General features: G+C 43.3%; 1 protein-coding gene across 2 annotated transcripts; it reads right to left on the bottom strand.

Annotated features, from left to right (window-relative positions):
• Positions 1-1,690: 1,690 nt before the first annotated feature.
• Positions 1,691-19,146, bottom strand: RPA2 (replication protein A2). 2 transcript variants are annotated; one of them, XM_080802283.1, is made up of 10 exons: positions 18,854-18,979; positions 18,510-18,616; positions 16,127-16,228; positions 15,884-15,997; positions 10,819-10,893; positions 10,058-10,174; positions 5,445-5,558; positions 5,204-5,311; positions 4,931-5,025; positions 2,397-3,317 (listed from the first exon to the last, which is right to left on the bottom strand). In XM_080802283.1, exons 1-10 carry the CDS (start codon positions 18,861-18,863, stop codon positions 3,233-3,235), a joined length of 927 nt encoding a protein of 308 aa, XP_080658409.1. In that variant the 5' UTR covers positions 18,864-18,979; the 3' UTR covers positions 2,397-3,232. The 2 variants fall into 2 exon arrangements, with proteins under 2 accessions (XP_080658410.1, XP_080658409.1); XM_080802284.1 differs by lacking the exon at positions 5,445-5,558 and having other exon boundaries at positions 1,691-3,317; positions 18,854-19,146.
• Between the last annotated feature and the right edge of the window lie 1,611 nt (positions 19,147-20,757).

Here is a 20,757-nt window from a genome sequence, read left to right as displayed (position 1 = left end):
AAATCCGTGCTGCTGGACCAGACACACGCTTACTCTTCTGGTTTACCTCGTTGACCTCTAAGACTTGTGACCAACACGACTCACGTTCCTTCTTGTTTACCTGCTAGAACGATGGCTCCTGTATTACCTTCTTTTCTTCTCCTTTGTTGCTATCTTGTATCTAAAAAATACAGGACCGAGGAGGCGACAGTCCTTCCAGCTGTGGTCCCCTGCTCCCTCTCACTTACAGCTGATGTGTTTGTGCCTCAGTCTTCTCCCTGCTCCGTTAGGAAAGCGGCAGGATTCCTAGAGATTCTCCCCAGAACAAGCTGGATTCATCGCTTCGCTGTGCTCCTGGGGGATTTCTGAGAACACGGGCTGTGCTGCTGTTCCTGCGGTCTTAACAAAGGCGCAAAGAAAATACTGTGTACTTGACATCCCGGTGGGCACGGTCACCCAGAAGGCTGGTGTTTCGTTTTGCCGAGGAGGCCCGCCTGTGCTCAGAAGCCACATGGCTGTGGGGCTGTAAAGGCCAGGACGGCGGGAATTCCGCATGGCTGAGCACCACTCCGTGCTACGGGCAACGCGGGAACAGCACGGCCAGTGTCGTTACCTCCTGTTTTGCTCTGTATTCCTAGTGCGTGACCAGTGGGCCACCACAGTAGGTATTCAACACATACTTGTTGAATTATTAAGTAGTTTGTAATTGCTGAATCATCGGCTTCAAGATCAAAAGGAAAAATGGCTTCTACCCAGAATCACCGCTATTGCCTTGCCCGTTTGCGAGTGCTAGTCTGGTAACTAGAGATGTCAACTACGCATGAACGTATCCTATCATGCATTCCAAATTCAAATCATGCTGTTTTTTTAAAAATTTTATTTGACAGAGAGATACAGCGAGAGAGAGAGAACACAAGCAGGAAGAGTGGGACAGGGAGAAGCAGGCTTCCCACTGAGCAGGGAGCCCAATGTGGGGCTCGATCCCAGCACCCCGGGATCACAACCCAAGCCAAAGGCAGATACCTAACAACTGAGCCACCCAGGTGCCCCAAATGTGTGGTTTTTGTAAAGAGATTTATTTTGAGAGAGAGCACAAGCAAGCACGCGAGGCAGGGAGGGGAGGGAGGACAGAACCCCAAGCCAACTCTGCAGAGCAGAGCCCAATGCGGGGCTCAATCCCACAACCTGAGATCATGACCTGAGCCAAAACCACATTAGACACTTAACCAACTGTGCTGAGGCACCCCTCAAATATATCATTTTTTTAACCTGTTTCTAGCCAGTGCCCTTTCTTTCAGAAAATAATCAAGAGTAGACAGACTTGCAGATAAACATCCTGGTTGACTGACTTTTAAGCATCCATCTAGCTCCCTAGATGGGAACTATTCTGTACATACAGAAACAAAAACCAGACTTGTTCACTTTTAGAAACCAGAGGGTGGGGCATTTTCCACATGGCTGCTGGTAGGTTTCATTCTGAAACACAGTTAAAGTGGTTATAGAATTTGTATTTGCATGTTACACCTCATTAACTTACCTCACAATCAGTTCTTTTATTCAAAACACAGCTTACATTCTGGAGTTGTCAAAAACATCTTCGAGGTAGTTTGCTCTCCCATAAGAAACAGAACTGATTAAGCTGGCCAAAGCCTGTAGGCCTTTAAATGGTCTCATCTTTGATTTTTTTTTTAAGATTTTATTTATTTTATTTGACAGACAGAGATTACAAGTAGGCAGAGAGGTAGGCAGAGAGAGAGGAGGAAGCAGGCTCCCCACCGAGCAGAGAGCCCGATGTAGGGCTCGATCCCAGGACCCTGGGATCATGACCTGAGCTGAAGCCAGAGGCTTTGACCCACTGAGCCACCCAGGCGCCCCATCATCTTTGATTTTTTAAATAAAGATTTTATTTATTTGAGAGAGAGAATGCACACATGAGCACAGGGAGAGGTGGAGGGTGAAAGGAGAGGGAGAGGCAGGCTCCCCGCTGAGCAGGACACCCAACTTGGGGCTCGATCCCAGGACCCTGGGATCATAACCTGAATAGAAGCCAGGTGCTTAACCACCTGAGCCACACAGGCACCCTTAGTCTCATTTTGAAGTCAAATGGTATATTACCAATTCAGTTACGTGATCACATATTGCTAGAGTCAAGATTAAGGTCCACTTTATAACCTCTACCAATGGCAATGCTAGATGCTTTGCAAACATTATTTTACTCAATTTTCACAATACACCTATGAGGAAATGACACAGTTGTCTTCATAAATAAGGAAATGGGAGACCCTCAGAACTGACGTAGCCTGCGCAAGATCCTAACTAAAAGGGGAAAGCCAGGATTTCAAACCCAAGTCAAGCTATGCTACACACCTTAGATAAAGTAGTAATTATACCACCCTAGAAGAAAAATAACATCTTCACAAATTCTACAACAGAGCTTTTATTATTAAACATACTGATGTACTTATTTGGTACAAAATCGAGCAAACGTCTTTCTCCCCTCTACCCTCACGAGGCCACCACAGAACTTCGTGTTCATAAAAACACACTTCTGGAAGCAGTCATGACAGGTAAAGGAAAGTGCAATTCTGAAAATAACACCATATAACCAACCAAAGGGTGGGAACAAAACCAGGCAGAGGTTAGTGGGTTTCTTCGCTGCTCCCTGCTGAAGGCCCCAGTCCTGCTCATCTTCTCTCCACAGGGAACATTACAGGAGCAGAAACTCCTGTGTATCCTTTCAGTAGTACCACCCAACTCCCTTGGTAGCATGTTTCTTCCACTTCCATCTGTGCTGATGTTGTAAACAGCTGATCTGTAACTTCTTTCGTTTTTAAAAGATTTTATCTATTTATCTCAAAGGGAGAGAGAGCACAAGCAGGGGTAGGGGCAGAGGGAGAAGCAGACCCCTGCCTGACTTGGGGCTTGATCCCAGGACCCTGGGATCATGACCTGAGCTGAAGGCAGACGCTTAACAGACTGAGCCACCCAGGCGCCCCGATCTGTAACTTCTTTAAGAAAGTCCACCCAGGTTTACATTCTTATCTACTGTCCAAAATTGAGCTTCAAGAAACAAAAATAACCACAAACAAAAAGCCAGAAGAGTAGCAAGTTTCAAAAGGATGCTAAGTGAGACCCTTTCTAGATGAAACCTACTCCCTAGAAGCCAACTGGCCAAACAGATGCACAGTGGGAGAAAACATACTATGAGAACAGGTCCAGCTGGAAAATGCCTCAGGAACTCATTTAGATCCAGTTAGTCTGCATCTGTGGATTTAAAATGATCATCGTCCACAGTGGAATAGATGTGTCCCTCGTTGCTAAGAAAATCCACAGCTTGCCTAGAAAGAAACAAAGGGGGAAAAAGGCTCATTTTCAAATTGACAAAGAAGAAAGGAAACTGACTTCTGGATATGGGCAACCACAGATTTTGCTCACTTCCCACTTTCTACCTTAGCTAAGAAGTCACAGCCATTTTGCTCAGAGGACTCTTCCGGGAAGAGGCAGTAAAACTGCAAAAGTGAGATCGTGCACGGAGACACTGATTATTAGAGCTGCCTTGGACCCTTCTCCCAGACTGTGTAAAGGCAAGAAAACAGAGCCAAACTCAAATGCCAGGCTAAGCAAATGAAAACGATAATCTAAAAATGCAGTCCTGGGCACCTGGGTGGCTCAGTGGGTTAAGCCTCTGCCTTCTGCTCAGGTCATGATCTCAGGGTTCTGGGATCAAGTCCCACATCGGGCTCTCTGCTTGGCTGGGAGCCTGCTTCCTCCTCTCTCTCTCTCTGCCTACTTCTGATCTGTCAAATAAATAAATAAAATCTTAAAAAAAATAAAAAAAATTAAAAATAAAAATGCTGTCCAGCTTGCACATGAAACTCCTAGCATAAACAGCTATTTTTCAAAGTTCCTTCTCCCTACCCACCCACCAACTCTCTGGGAAGCAAAGTTGTAGGACATTAAGAAAGGTCTTTTCCAGAAATGGGAGGATGCCTTTAAACCCTTCTAGACCCTCAGGATCAGTGTAACATATTAAATAATGTTTGCTAACAGTAACTGTTTTCTAACTACTACTAAAATGTTTACTAACAGTAATGGAACAACTACTACGTGACAGTGTTTTTTTTTTTTTTTTTTAAGATTTTATTTATTTTTTTGACACAGACGAAGAGAGATCACAAGTAGGCAGAGAGACAGGCAGAGAGAGAGGAGGAAGCAGGCTCCCCGCCGAGCAGAGAGCCCGACGCGGGGCTCAATCCCAGGACCCTGGGATCATGACACTGAGCCACCCAGGTGCCCCTTTGTGACAGTATTTCTGTACCTCTTCATCACTGGAACTCTGAGATAGGAATTAACTTCTTCATTTTATAAAACAGGAAATGAAATTACACCTAAGCCTTTCTTTTCTATGTAAACCTAGAATATCAACAGATTTACAGTAACAAGTAACTATCAAAGTCACCAAAATACTCAGCTTGTTTGACTGGTTCATCGGAATCAGGAAGCAGCTTGTCTAACATGGAATCAGAAGGATGCTGGAAGGACCGATAGTTTCAGGTCCAGAGGGCCAAATGCACATCTCCACAGTGGAAACAGTAACACCAACGGGCATGGCCATACGTCTGAGGACCAGGAGCTAAGGATCTCACTCCTCCAAATCGAATTCCACAAGAGGTCAAATTTTATCTGGTCAGTTTTGCTCAAAATTATATCCCCTGCACATAATGGGAATCACTATTTGTTAAATAACAAGTGAATCAGTGATGTGATGGGTAGCACCACCTTTGTGAGTCCTTTTTCTATCTTTCCATGACGGAACAACTCCTCTTCTGTCAAAAAGATGGTAGCTGACAGTTTTGTTTTTACGTGTAATAGCTTCTCATTACCAGGAAACCCTGGTGAGGTAAAATGGGTACAATTCTGGAGCCCCAGCTGATGGGAACCAAATACTCACTTTATTGAGGCCACAGTCATGTGTTGCAGCTGGTTCTTGAGGTCCTGAAAGTTCAGTCCTTCAGGTCTTGGACAAGCCTTAATCAAATTCAGCACCTGAAGATTCAAAGGAGAAAGATTTTAGCAACTACTCTAAATCAACTCCCTTATGTAAACCCAAGGCCTTTGATAAGAAAGAAATGAATCAGATCCTTAGACAGCCTTAGACTCATTAAGGAAGTAACAAATTTAAGACGGTCTGTGTCTTGGATTTCTGGAGACACTCAGTGTTTACCTGGTTTTGGGCCACAGTGAGGCCATTTGCTGGTATGGAGCTATTCCCACCAAAGATCCCTATTTCACCCATTCCTGGATTGCTGATAGGTGCTCTTCCTGCTGGGGGCTGCATTAAGAAAGAAGTTCACAGCATTAGAAAATTTACCAATTTAAATACAGTCCTTGTATTGTGTTATAGCATGTTAGTAAGCAGCTCACAAAAATAATTTAAGCAGTTTTCCCAATAACAAATTGCTTACACTGGAAGGAACAACTATCATCATTAAAGCGTCTTTCCAAGGAAGATAAAGTGATTCTCTGAAGCACATAATATCATCCAGAAAGGTACCTCCTAGCTCCTTCTTGTTTTTGTGCTGTTGAGGGGAACCAGAGGAAAAAGAGCACCGAGAAGAAAATTACCTGGACATCTACTATAATGGTATATATCCTTGGTGCTTTATTATTCAAACACACACTTGGCTCACTCACTTACTTATTTTGGGGAATTCCTACTGTGCTCCTGATTTTATTATTATTTAAAAAATTTTATTATTGAAGTATAATTGACACACAGTGTTATATATGTTAGTTTCAGGTGTACAACATAGTGATTTGACAATTCTATAAATTACCAGATGCTCACCATGGTAAGGGTTCACCCATTTCACTCACCCCCCCAACCCCAACTCAAGCATTTACTGTCACCTAGGCATGAAGCATGACAAGAGGGAAAAAAAAAACAGTTCCCATCACTCTCTGTTCTTCTTTTTTATAACAACAGACTATAATCCCTGTTTCCATTTTCTTTCTTCTTAGTCACTCCCCAGCCCACTATATTTGCACTCTTACTGAATATACCTCGGAAACTGTTCTCACCGGAGTCACCAATGACTTTTCAACCAATATACCCAACAGTCCCTTTCAGTCCTAACACTACCTCTCAGAAAGACACGCTGACCACACTCCTCTTGAAATGTACCCACCTCTCCCTAGGTTTCTTGATGGCAAGTTCTTCTGGTTCTCCACTTACTTCTCAAACTCTACCTTCTCAGCATCCTTCACCAGCCTCTCTCTCTCCCTATCCCCCAAAAGGGTGATAGATCCCCCAGGATTCCACCCCAGACCTCCTCCTGGGCCACAAATTCTTGTTCCCAGCCATGGACATCCACCTTGTGCTCTCACACACTCCAAAGTAAGATTATGACCCTCCCTAAACCTGCTTGTCCTGCTCTATCCCACCTCAGTGAGTAAAGCTAACCCAATCCTGTAGACTTCAGTCCTGAGTCCATTCACTCACCTCCCAGTCTGTCACCATAGCCTGTCACACAAGTTCAGTGTAGCTCAAGTCCATCCTCGTCACCCTGGCCTCCCGATGGCATCTCAGCCACCAGTCTCTCCTACTCTAGTCAACTCCTGTCCTTGTGTCAGATAACAACTTCAGGTAACAGTAACAGCTTCAGATCATGTCCCTCCTGTGTTGGAAAGCTTTCAGGTGGCTCCCCCTGCCTGTGAAAATAATATACACTTAGACAGTCAAGACCCACTACAGATGTCAAGATCTCTACTTTATTCTTGACTCTTCCTTCCCGACACACTTTACTCCCCAGCTGCACCTGGACTTCTTGCCAGCTACAATCGTGCCTCTGCCCCGAACATGTTGTTCCCTGTCTGGAATGCTCCTCCCCTCATCTGCCCGGTAAACACTGACTTCTCATCCGGCAAAGCCCAACTTAATCGCCACTGCCTCTGCAAAGCTTTCCAACATGCCCCAAGCCAAGTCAGCCATGTTCTTCCTCCTTGGCTCTCACAGCATTTGGCCCATTCCCTCCCACAGCAGCCAGCACACTGTTCGCCTGGCACTTTCTGCCACAGGCCCCTCCATTTTCACAGTGCCTGGTGCAGCGCGTGCTCAATGTTTTATCTACTGAACTGAATAAATAAGGATGATAGAACGTCAAATGTGTCAAGTACCCGAAACAGATATAAAAGCACTGCGGAAGCTTGTTAGGAGAAATCCCACCCAGTGAGGAGACGCATTTGTTCAATGAATGCTCATTAAATGCCTACTGCTTTGAGGTAATAAATAAAAATCAGTCATGGTCTCTTGTTTTCAAGCTAGATACCTTCACGCTGCCTGCTGGTAAAACAGAAGTCTTACATCTTATGATCCAGTAATACTGAACTGAAAGCTAGTTCTTACCCAAATACTCTGCTGAAAGGGCCTCGGGTCCTGCTTCAGGTAACCCCACACCTCACGTATCTTTTAGGACTTGGTTTAGGCATCACCTCCTCCAAGGGGTCTTTCTTGATGTCCAGGTCAGGATGGGAAACGCTTTGCTGTGGTTCCACGGTACCCTGTGCTTGCCACTTATCCTGCCTTCGCTGCTGAGGCGATCTGAATCTCCACTGCTCAAATACGAACTCTTTGCAGGAAAGTGTTTTATTTACTCCTCAATGTAACTGTCTTTATGCCTGGTTTCCACTCCCTCATCATCCATTCTCACTTTATAAATCACTTTTATGAAATATGTGATCCATACACGTAAATGTCATTAAGTATGGCAATAAAATAAACACTCTAAACTTTCTACCTAGTTCTGTTCTTTTTTTTTTCTTTTCTTTTTTAAAGATTACTTATTTACTTATTTGACAGAGAGAGAGAGTCACAGTGAGAGAGGGAACGCAAGCAGGAGGAGTGGGAGAGGGAGAAGCAGGCTTACCACTGAGCAGAGAGCCCAACGTGGGGCTCTGTCCCAGGACCCCAGGATCATGACCTGAGCCAAAGGCGGACGCTTAACAACTGAGCCACCCAGGCGCCCCAAATTCTGTTCTTTTCAACCCACTTCCCACATTCTCTACCGAAGCCTCCCTTGTGAAGATCCAGGTTTCCAAATCTAGTGGCAGACGTCTCTCATCACCTGCCTTGACTTCAAGGCCGCATTCTACAGTTGATCACCAACCCCTCCTTCCTAAAATACTCTTTTCAGAATATTCTACAGAATGACATTTCCTGGTTTCCTCCTGCCCAACTGGCAATTTTTTTGACCTCCACTGTCTTCTGTTCTACTCCAGACTTCTAAAGGCTAGTGTGTCCCGAGCCCAGGTCTCTGACCTCTTAACTCCCCAGTTATCTCATCTCATCCGAGGCTTTAAATATCACCTACACGGGGACGCCTGGGTGGCTCAGTTGGTTGGGCAGCTGCCTTCGGCTCGGGTCATGATCCCAGCGTCCTGGGATCGAGTCCCGCATCGGGCTCCTTGCTCCGCGGGGAGCCTGCTTCTCCCTCTGCCTCTGCCTACCACTCTGTCTGCCTGTGCTCGCTTGCTCTCTAACAAATAAATAAATTTAAATAAAAAAAAAAATCACCTACACGATGACTCCCGAATTTCCACCTTTAGCCCCCACCTCTCCCTTGGATCCCCCCTCTACATATTCAACCATCCATTCTGTTCTCCACTTGGGTATCTACCTGGCACCTCACACTTGGCAAGTCCCAACAGAACTCTGGATCTTACCTTCCAAATGTGCTAGCTTCACTTAGTTGCTCAAGCCCCAAAGTCATTTTTGAATCCTTCCTCTTTTTATCTTATATGTAACCCACCGAGAAGACCTGTCAGCTCTACCTTCAAATTACATCAGCCATCCACTCCTTACCCCAGCAGTTGCTACCATTCCCAGATTAATTCTGCGGCTACTCCTGGTGCCTCATCATCTATGCTCCATATAGCAGCCCAGCCCAAGTGAATTTTTTAAAAGATGTATCAGACCATGTCACTCCCTAGTTGAAACCTTCTAAGGGCCTATGGAGCACCTGGGTGGCTCAGTGGGTTAAAGCCTCTGCCTTCGGCTCGGGTCATGATCCCAGGGCCCTGGGATCGAGCCCCACATCAGGCTCTCTGCTCAGCCAGAGGCCTGCTTCCCTTCCTCTCTCTCTGCCTGCCTCTCTGCCTACTTGTGATCTCTGTCAAGTAAATAAATAAATCTTAAAAAAAAAAAAAAAAGAAAGAAAGAAAGAAAAGAAACCTTCTAAGGGCCTAGAATAATGATTGGTACACATCAGGCTCAATAAATACTTCTCAAAGGAAGGAATAAATGAATGGATTTCTCTGTATCCCCAGTGCTTACCAAATTGGCACAGAACAGGAAGCAATAGCATCCTTAGTGGCTCATGGGTTTTCTACCCTTTCCTACTCTGTAACCAATAATCCTTCACCTGGGCACCAGAATCACCTAAGGACGTTTTTTTTTTTTTTAAAGTAGGCTCCACACCCAATGTGGGGCTTGAACTCACAATCTGGAGATCAAGAGTGACATGCTCTACCATACCAACTGAGCCAGCCAGGCACCCCAATCTAAGGACATTCTAATATAAGAATAAATCCTCTGTGTGGCCCTAGATGGACTGGTCAAATGGAATTTACACAGTAGAAAATAATGTTGAAAATTTTCAATATGAAGCAGGGAAGATAACTTCAGGGACAAAATAATGGTGCATAATTTTTCCTATTTAGCCAACAGGTTAGAAGAAAAGCAGTAAAATGTTATCCATGTTGGGACAGTTCTCTGAATACAATCCTGGAGCCAAGCACTCAGCCTACAGTTAGTTATGTGTCTACACGTGAAGGCTGTCTTAGGCCTCGGCCTTCCAAGTCAATAGGGTTAGAGGAACTTGTAATTCTGAGAGGAAAAAGGAGTGCTTTCCTTTGGAATAAAATAACATGGCAAAGCTCATGAAGAAAATGTTCTGAGGACTGAGTGAGGCCTTTCTTCTGGCTCAACCTTCAAAACATCAAGAAAATCGAAGCCAGAGCACAGAAGCCGTCTATGTTTTTCCAGAGAAGAGAAAAAATTCTGAAGAGTAAAGCTGCTCACCTGGCTGTTAGATTTGCTTAGGATCATGTGTGCATTGACAACTTCCAGAATATGGGTGGTGAACTCATTCATATCCTCCAGAGGCATGATCTTAAAGGCTACAAGGCTTTTTTTGTTCTAATAAAATAAAGGGAAAAACGTGAATAAAGGACAAGCACATTCAAATCAACCTTGGGTCAAAACACGATGGCACTTGTCTTGGTTATGATATTCTGCCAATATGGAAAAAATGTGTTATATACTTAAAATTTTTAACTCAAGGTTAATCCTAATATAGTCATTAATGGGAAGAAAAAACAAAACCAGCTCAGAGTTGTTCAATAACTTGCCCAAGGTTACACAACCAAGCAGAGTATAGTCTCCTGACTCCAAATCCTCCGGTGTCCTCCCTTTTACCCCTTAGTGGATGCCACGGATGGCAATTATAGGCAGGGATCCTGTTCTTTCTCTACCATTCTATTAGTTGTGTGTGTGTGTGTATTTTTAAAGATTTTATTTTTAAGTGATTTTTCCACTGAATGTGGGGCTTGAATTCAATGTGGAAATCAAGAGTTGCATGCTCTAACTGAGGCACCCCTCTGTTAGTTTTATATTAAGCTAAAAACCTGTTATTTCTCTTTGAAGAGAATAATGAAGTAATTTCAATCTAATTCCCATTTAACAGAAAGACTTGATTCAATCTTAAGTATCCTAAACTCAGGCATGAGTCCAGAAACTGCTTCATGCAAATATAACTTAACTATCATTTTTTTTTACTTCACCTGAAAAGATCTCAGATGGCCAGCCACTTTCACATATGTCTCTGGAGGAACCACTGTGTTTTCACTGCTGGCATCCTGAAAGAAAAAGACGTATCACATGAAGGTTTTAGGGATGTTGGTAAAACTTCAAAACTGCTAAAAAAACAAAATAACCTGCTAAATTATGTACAGAAAGAGAGCATTATAAAGTAAGAGTGCTAACGGATCCTCACGTGGCACTAACTAGTTTGCCTGCCTTTTAGAATTTACCTTTTTAGAAAATCAGGCATTAGAATAAAAAGACCTCTAATAATAATTGCCAGGTCCAAAGCTCTATGTCACGTACATCATCAAAAAAGCAAACAAGTGGGCGCATGGGTGGCTCAGACAGTTAAGCATCTACCTTTGGCTCGGGTCATGACCCCAGGGTCCGGGGATCGAGTCCCGTATCTGGCTCCCTGCTTGGCAGGACTCTGGTTCTCCCTGTCCCTCTGCCTGCTGCTCCCCCTTGCTTGTGCATTCTCTCCCTCTGACAAATAAATAAATCCCCCCCCCAAAAGCAAACAAGTATGCACTCTTGTTCACTGCTATTGGGCACAAAATTTTCCAATGGATCTACTTATCAGCACAGCAATTCTACATTTAGGATTTTAAGGAAATAATTAAGAACCTGCATTAAGATTTAGATGTATTTATTTATTTATTTTTAAAGATTTTATTTGTTAGAGAGAGGGAGCACACACACCGAAGCAAGGGGAGGGGCAGAGGGTGAAGCAGGCTCCCCGCTGCACAGGGATCCCAATGCAGGGCTCAATCCTAAGACCCTGAGATCATGACCTGCCTCCGGGCAGATGCTTAACCGACTGAGCCACCCAGGTGCCCCAAGATTTAGCTTTAAATGCAGCTCTTGATCTGAGGGTCTTGAGTTTGAGACCCACAGTGGATGTAGAGATAACTTAAATAAATAAATTTTTTTTTAATTTAGCCTTATGAATATTCATATGGCATAGTCTAAAATACTAGAAAACTGAAAACAACCTAAATAACCAACAAGTCATGCATTCATACAATGGGATACTTCACACCACTACAATTCATAATGTAGATTTCTGTTTATTGTCAGAGAAGACCAGCTGTGGTGGAACGTGGGAAAAAAAGCTGAATTCCCTTGTGGAGAAGACACACCAGAATGCTAACAATGGTTAACTAGGATAATTATCATTAATTTTAACATGTCTTTTTGAGTTTTCTTTTCTTTTTTTTTTTTAATTTTATTTATTTATTTGACAGAGATCACAAGTAGGCAGAGAGGCAGGCAGAGAGAGAGAGAGGGAAGCAGGCTCCCCGCTAAGCAGAGAGCCCGATGTGGGGCTCGATCCCAGGACCCCGAGATCACGACCCGAGCTGAAGGCAGAGGCCTTAACCCACTGAGCCACCCAGGCACCCCTCTTTTTGAGTTTTCTAAAATATATACATATGATTTATAACAAATATGTATTAATTAAGTCTTAAAGTTCTTTTCTGATCATAAAATGTTTAAGTATAGGGGCGCCTGGGTGGCTCAGTTGTTAAGCATCTGCCTTCAGCTCAGGTTATGATCTTGTGGTCCTGGGATTCAGCCCCATGTTGGGCTCCCTGCTTAGCGGGGAGTCTGCCTCTCCCTTTGCCCCTCCCCTGCCATGCTCTCTTTCTCTCAAATAAATAAATAAAATCTTTAAAAAAAAAAAAAAGTTTAAGTATAAGGGCGCCTGGCTGGCTCAGTTGGTGGAGCATGCTGCTCTTGATCTCAGGGTTGTAAGTTCAAGCCCCATGTTGGGTGTAGAGATTACTTAAAAATAAAATCTTAAAAAAATATATGTATGTTCATATATATATATAAATTATATATCATCTTATCCTTTATGTAAGACTGCATACATCTCTAAATACAGATACACAGACAGAAATGTATGAAAAGATATTTACCAAAACCTGTTAGAGCAATTAATTGTCCCCTCTGGAATGTGGGATTTCAGGTGACTTTTAAATGTTTTATAAGTAAGCATGGTACATTTTGTTTGCTCATGTAGTATTAGGCATTATAGTATCTACCTCCCCACTTGATGTCAAGGATTGGGTCTTTTTCATTCTTTGTATACAAGGGACCAAGCACAGTCTGGTTCAAAATTGGTACTCCCAATAATAATTATTGAATGAATTATTCCGTATTTTTCCAAGAAGCAAAAATTAAAGAATGCAGAACTACCTAGTTATTTCTCCATACACAACTTGTGCTTTTTTAAGTGAAAATAGTATACAAAGTATTTATGGTCTAAATTTTCTATGATGAATGTATTTTTAAAATATAAAAAACCAGGGTACCTGGGTGGCACAGTGGATTAAGCCTGCCTTTGGCTCAGGTCATGATCTCAGAGTCCTGGGATCAAACCCCACAACCGGCTCTCTGCTCAGTGGGGAGCCTGCTTCCCTCTCTCTCTCTCTCTCTCTCTCTCTCTGCCTGCCTCTCTGCCTATTTGTGATCTCTGTCTGTCAAATAAATATATAAAATATTAAAATATATATATAAAAAACCAAGAGGTCTTTTACCCAATTAAAAATAAAAAGGATAAAAAGTATAGATTTCCTTTTAGTTTATTTTCTCCATGTTTACACAGATACTCACATACATGTTGCTTTACAAAAATGGGGTCATACCACGTATACCATCTTGTAATATGCTCTTCTCCTCTCAAGTTTATGGTAAACACTTCATGACAGTTACACATTTCTGTATCACCTGTTATATATCATAAATATACTACGGTTTAGTAGGGCCCTATTGCTTACATTTTGAAATTTTTTTTTTTAAATAGAGATTTTTTTTTTTAAAGATTTTATTTATTTATTTATTTGACAGATGGAGATCACAAGCAGGCAGAGAAGCAGGCAGAGAGAGAGGAGGAAGCAGGCTCCCCGCCAAGCAGAGAACCCGATGCAGGGCTTGATCCCAGTACCCTGGGATCAAGACCTGAGCCGAAGGCAGAGGCTTTAACCCACTAAGCCACCCAGGCGCCCCTTGAAATTGTTTTTTAAAAATAATTATTGTTGGGGTGCCTGGGTGGGTGGCTCAGCGGGTTAAAGCCTCTGCCTTCAGCTCAGGTCATAATATCAGGGTCCTGGGACCGAGCCCCGCATCGGGCTCTCTGCTCAGCGGCGTGTCTGCTTCCTCCTCCCTCCCTGCCTCTCTGCCTACTTGTGATCTCTGTCTGTCAAATAAATAAATAAAATCTTTAAAAAAAATAAATAAAAATAATTATTGTTTTTAAAAGATTTGAGAGTTTGAGAGAGAGAAAGAACACAAACCGGGTGAGGGCCACAGGGAGAAGCACACTCCCCACTGAGAAGGGAGCCTGATGTGGGGCTTGATCTCGGCACTGCAGGACCATGACCTAAGCCAAAGGCAGACAATTAACCAAGTGAGCCACCTGGGCGCCCCTGAAATTGTTTTTTTGGATTTTTTTTTAAGATTTTAGTTATTTATTTGACAGAGATCACAAGTTCGCAGAGAGGCAGGCAGAGAGCAAGGAGGAAGCAGGCTCCCTGCTGAGCAGAGAGCCGACGCAGGACTCAATCCCAGCACCCTGGGATCATGACCTGAGCCCAAGGCAGAGGCTTTAACCCACTGAGCCACCCAGGCACCCTGTTTTTTTTTTTTTTTTAAAGGATTTATTTGAGAGAGAAAGTGCACTCAAGTGGGAGAAGGGCAAAAGGAGAGGGTGAGGGAAGCAGACTCCCTGCTGAGTGCAGAGCACAACTCAGTGCTCAAACTCACAACCCTGAGATCAAGACCTAAGACTAAACCAAGAGTCTAACACTTAACCAACCGAGCCACCCAGGCACCCCTGAAACTGTTTTTAATTTTTCATTATAATAAACAATGCTATGATCAACACTCTTACAACTGAATCTTTGCACACATCTTTATTATTATTATTTTTTAAAGACTGTATTTATTTGCCAGAGAGCACAAGCAGGGGCAGCAGCAGGCAGAGGGATAAGCAGGCTTCCCGCTGAGCAAGCAGCCTGATGTGGGAGTCGATCCCAGGACCCTAAGATCATGACCTGAGCTGAAGGCAGATGCTTAACCAACTGAGCCACTCAGGTGTCCCTTTGCGCACATCTTTAATTATTTCCTTAACCTAAGGAGAGCTGGATCAACATTCTTATGACGGATGATTTTGATCATTAGCTGATTTTTGAGGTAGCTTATATCAATTTGTACTCAAGGTAGGATGGCATCCAATTCCCTTGACAAACATGGCAAATCATTCAACAAATATTTAGTTAAGTCCCTGCTAAGTGCTAGAGTCACTGTGGTAGCTACTACTTTTTTTTTTTTTAAGAATATATATATACATTTTTAGATTCTATTTATTCACTTGACAGAGAGATAGAGAGCTCAAGTAGGCAGAGCGGCAGGCAGAGGGAAAGGGAGAAGCAGGCTCTCAGTTGAGCAGGGAGCCCAATGTGAGGCTCAATCCCAGAACCCTGGGATCATGACCTGAGCCGAAGGCAGACACTCAACCTACCGAGCTACCCAGGCGCCCCTGATAGCTACTACTCTTATCAGAAGTGGACACTGTCATTCTTTTTTTTTTCCTATGCTAATTTAATAAATTAAAAATGGCAGGGTGCCGGGGTGGCTCAATCAGTTAAGTGTCTCACTCTTGATTTAGCCTCGGGTCATGATCGCAGGGTCATGAGAGTGAGCCCTGCGTGGAGCCTGCTTACGATTCTCGCTCTCCTTCTGCCTCTGTCCCACCACCCCTTCCTTCTCTAAACAAACAAAACAAAACAAAACCCTGTTTTCACAGAGTTTATATTCTAGTGTGTCCTATCTCTTGCCTTTTAACTTTGCTTATATATAGTGAAGTTTGGAACATTTTAAATTTTTATGAATTCAAATGTGTTAACCTTTCATTTTAGGGTTTCTGCCTTTGACGTCTTGCTCATAAATTATTCTCATACTAAGAAATTTAAGAGTAAAAAAGTCCAACATCTCGAGTCCCAAAGTAGCCCCACCCTAAATTCAAAAATAACTGCTTACGTCTGTGTCAACCCACTGGCGAACATCCATGGGCGCAGCTGTCATGTCATCTATTTTGTACACAATGTTGGTTGGGGCCTTCTCTGCATGTCTGATTATACCCACAATAGTGACCTAGATCAGAAGGAAAGAAAAGTTGGGTTTTCTGGAAACTAAAACAACATTCATGTACTTTTTAAATGAGTAACTTTTATTTTATTCTTCACATGATGAAGGGACTCTTCCACAAACTGTTTTACTTACCTGTGAAATCTCAACATTCCCAATTTTGAACATTTCATCAACCAGAGTGGCAGAAAGCAGCTGAGATATGGTACAGGGTACAATGTGCTGGGCTCGGGCTCTCTGAAAAGAAGATGTATAAATTCAGTTAAGACAATAATAATTATCATCCACTAACACCTTTCATGTGCCAAGCACTTGACATACATCATTAACACTGAATCCTCAGAATGAATCTCAACACTCTTGCTTCACAGAGATGGAAACCAAGATCATATAGCTAACAAATACCACAATTCAGAATTCAAACTAGGTGTCTGACTCCAAAGCTCCTGATCAATGGGTTAAGTTTGTGTGCACATGGATTCACTAAAATGAGCAGGCCAGAGTGGGGACAACATAAGGAAGGATGACCTGTTTCTGGGACAAAATTTATACTCCAGTTTTACGACAAAGGCAAGCTGGAGGTGGCTGTTTAGTTCACCAATGACAGGAGATGGTATTTGGAAAGGGTGTGAGAAATGGCTAGCAGAGACAGAACTTTGGAGTTGCCCCACGTCTCATGATAAAATATAACAAAAGTTCAAGGTAGAGTAGAGAAAACTCTACCTAGAGTCAGATGCTCTGATAATCGGATGGAAGTCCTGGGGAAAATGGGATAAGGGCCTGACCATGCTGGACGTCCTAAAGGGAAAGGACACGATGTGTTGGGTAGATGATGTCTACCCAAGGACACTGAAATCCCACTCAAAAGCAGCCTAACAACAGTGTAAACTCTTATTGTCACCTACCACTGGCCAGGGCTGGTCTCATGGCAATACAGATGAGAAAAATGGAATAGGATTTGCCCTCAACACACTCCTACCTAATGGAGACACAAATGTAAATAACAAACCTGGTCTTGATACACTACAGAGTGAGACACACTAAAGGGATCCCAGAAAAACATATTGGCACTTTAAAAGGTAGCATTCAGGCTCTACCCTGAAGTATGAAAACATCAGCACTAAAAAAACAATAAGGCACGGGCATTAGAGGCTACAGGTAAATATGCACTCTCATAAACTCATTTAGGAAATAAGCACAACGAAGAAAAGGCATGGTGGATTAGAGTTCTTGTTAGAAATCAATAACCAAACAGCTATTCTTCATGTAAGATGGAACATAACAGATTCAGTCCCTTCACCTCCCAGACCCTCTGATGTACAATGGAATAATCAATAAATACATTATGGAATTATATGAAATAATTTGTATGAAAAATATAAAGGATTGTCCAAATGTATGGGAATTATCAATCAATTCTTTCCCACTGACACACACCCCTGAATTAACAGTTTAGGTAAAAGCTTATCAACCTGTACAAAAAATACAGAACCTGCTAATATCCAACCTTAACACCACATCTGAACGACACCTAACAAGTAGCCAAATCAACCTGTATTTAAAAGATAAAACCAATAGCCGTTAAATACAAACTCACCTCTGAAAGAGTAACAAGCATTTAGACAGCTTTTTACAGATCACTTTCCTATATATTACATTACCTTATTTATCAATTCTCAGCACGACCCTGTGATGTAAGTAGTACAAGTACCATTATCTGATGAGAAAAACTAAGGGCCACAAGGTTCAAGTCGCCGCACTAAAGATACTGCCACTTAAAAGCTGATTCCAGACACTATCTATCCTGGTTCCAACACTCATGTTCTTTTTAATAAAAATATCTGGGACCAGGGGTGTCTGGCTGGCTCAGTCAGAAGAGTATGTGACCTGATCTCGGGGATTCTGAGTTCAAGACCCACGTCGGGTGTAGAGATTACTTAAATAAATACAAACTTAAAAAATAAAACCTAGGACCATTTATTGAAAATGACTACAGGGCAGGCACTTTATATATACTATATATTAGAATATTCAGTCTCATAACAACTTTATAAGGTATGTATTATTAATCTCATTTGATTCCTGATGTTAAGAAACTTGTCCAATGAAACCCTATGTGTCAGAGTAATGGTAGAACACAGATATACTTGACTTCCAAGACCATGCTCTTCCCACCGCTTTTTATCACCTCATTACATTTAATTAAAAAAAAAAAAGAATTTCGAATACATGAAGAATGCAAAATAGGCTAGTAACAAAACCCGTTTTTCCACAAGACTGATTCATTAGCTATATTGGTAAATTTCAAAGTAAAGCCAATTCAACGTTGGGAGCGAAAGTAGGAGAAACGTCCTTTTTTTAAACTTACAGCACTTAATTCTAAGATTCGGTAAGGCAGTAACTGGTAATTATCCAATCAGTTCATGTTTGACACCTTTCGCCGCATAAATTTTCTCTCAGGGACGAGTTAGGAACTTCAGAACAGAATGAAAAAAAACGAAATACTCTTTCAACCTACTGATTTCTTTTCAGCCTGGGAAGGTGTCGGCGATCCGAAGCCCCCGGGGGACTGCGTGTAGCCGCCCGCTCCGCCGAAGGAGGAGCTGCTGTAGCTTTCAGATGCATCTGGTTTTAAACAACAGTATCAATGCCTGTGCCGCTTTCCAAGCCTCAGAACACCCCACAGGCCCCCTCAGACTTCACTCCACCGCCAACCACTCCCAGCATCGCCCTAATCTTCCTCACCACCTTAACTCCGGCCCCCCGCCCCTTCGCCACCCCGTCCCTCCCCCACTCGCACCGCCGCACGCCTCTCCGACCCCTGCCCTCTTGCTAAATCCTCCTTGCGACTCTCATCCTTACTAAACCACATCTTGGTCTCGACTCCCTCAGGAAAGAAGTCCAGAAGACGCCTGTCTGGTGGGTTCGTCCAGCTCCTCAGAACCCTGCTGCGGCCGCAGTGTTAAATCTACTTCCCGCTGGTGCCACAAACTCCTTCCCGCGAACAATGGAGCCAATCAGCGTCCAGAACGCTTCTTGCTTCAGCCAATCAATGCTCACGAACTTTACGCTTTTTCCTGTCTTCCTGGGCCATGCTTGTGAAAACGCGCGCTCTGCTTCCGATGGGGCTGGAAGCCTGCGCGGCCATTTTTCCTAAGGGCAAAACAGCGGCGCAAGCGGAAGCAAGGAGCGGCGAGAGGCTGATAGGGCCGTGTCTCAAGAAAACAACCAATCAGGGGCGCCTGGGTGGCTTAGTGGGTTAAAGCCTCTGCCTTCGGCTCAGGTCATGATCCCAGAGTCCTGGGATCGAGCCCCGCATTGGGCTCTCCGCTCCGCAGAGAGCCTGCTTCCTCCTCTCTCTGCCTGCATCCGGCCTACTTGTGATGTCTCTCTCTGTCAAATAAATAAACAAAATCTTTAAAAAAAAAAAAAAGAAAACAACCAATCAAAATGAAAATTCCGAATCTCTGGCCGCATAATCCCACCCCCGTCAGAGAGCGACATCTTACATCACTTCCTTCGTTTGGCGTACCCCCTGTTCCCGCCAAATTCTCGCCAATCAGACGACGCCTTAATCTACACCGATGCTGCAGAATTCTTGCTTCGGTGACTCGGCTCGCCGTCCCGTGCGGCGCCTTCGCACCCGGGGTGTCGCCGTGCTGTCTTCAGGGCAGGTCGTAAGTTTGCTAGTTCCTTTCCAAAAAAGGCCAGGTTCTGTTCTTGTATCCGCATTCCCTCGTCCTGATTTTCCCCAGTAAGGCTGTGGGGAAATACACCCTCCTCCCCAGAACGGCCTTTTAGAAGATCTGAGGATTGCATCCCGCCCCTGCCCCCTCCTCTGCCTGATTTAATAGGGTTCTGCATCCCTAATTGTTTAAACTCTTCTTCATGTAACATTGTTCTGTCCCTCCCGTAGAGAAGAGAACACGTCTATCAGCTCCTTCCTCTAAATGTCGCGAGATTGTTAGGCCCCCTCACACTCCGCTTATTTTGACTAAAAAAGTTTCATTGCTGCTTCTTTTGTTCCAAGTTCTGTGCTGGCCACTGGGATTCAACGGTAAGACAGACAGACATGGTCCCTAGGCTCCTGGGCCATTTTATTTTTCTAAAACAGCAGGCATTGTCTTAAATTCTTAACGTTTAGTAACTCAGTTCTGTGAGGTCGGTGAATACTGTCCCTGCCCTGGTTTTACAAGGGAGGCAGTCAAAGCAAAGACAGGCTAAGTGGTGGAAGTCTGATTTCATCCACTAGTGTAGACACTGTACCTTCTTGAACATCCCAGAACTGGGACATAAACTCAAGTTGACAACTGGGGTCAGGCAGGAAAATTGCAAATGTAGTGGGCTGGATAATAACGGGAAAATTTTTTTTTAACTTTTATTTTTCTCCACAGTGAGGAAAAGAACTACACAAACATAATGGTAAATAGCATCTGACAACAAATATAGGTCCAGTGTTGTCACCGATATATTTTTAGCAGACCCCAGAAATTTTGATTATTGTGTGAAAATTTCTGAGTTTTAAGTGTTTTTAAGTAAATTTAAAATTTTAAAAACACCATGTGGGCCAGAGAAAAGGTATCTGTGGGTCAGATGCTGCATGTCTGCCACCTCTTACCTGTGTAAATTCTGTAAGGCTCCAACTCATCACTGAGAAATAAACAAGATACAGCCAAGGACAGAAACCTGAGGCATGTCATGAGTACATTGTTATATTAAGTGTAAGGTGACTGAAATTTACGTAGTCTAACAAATAAGAGCATATT

Source organism: Martes martes (assembly GCF_963455335.1).
Source record: "Martes martes genome assembly, chromosome: 4".
Classification (NCBI taxonomy): Eukaryota; Metazoa; Chordata; class Mammalia; order Carnivora; family Mustelidae; genus Martes; species Martes martes.
Note: the sequence above shows the minus strand (reverse complement) of the source record. Positions and strands in the feature narration are given on the sequence as shown.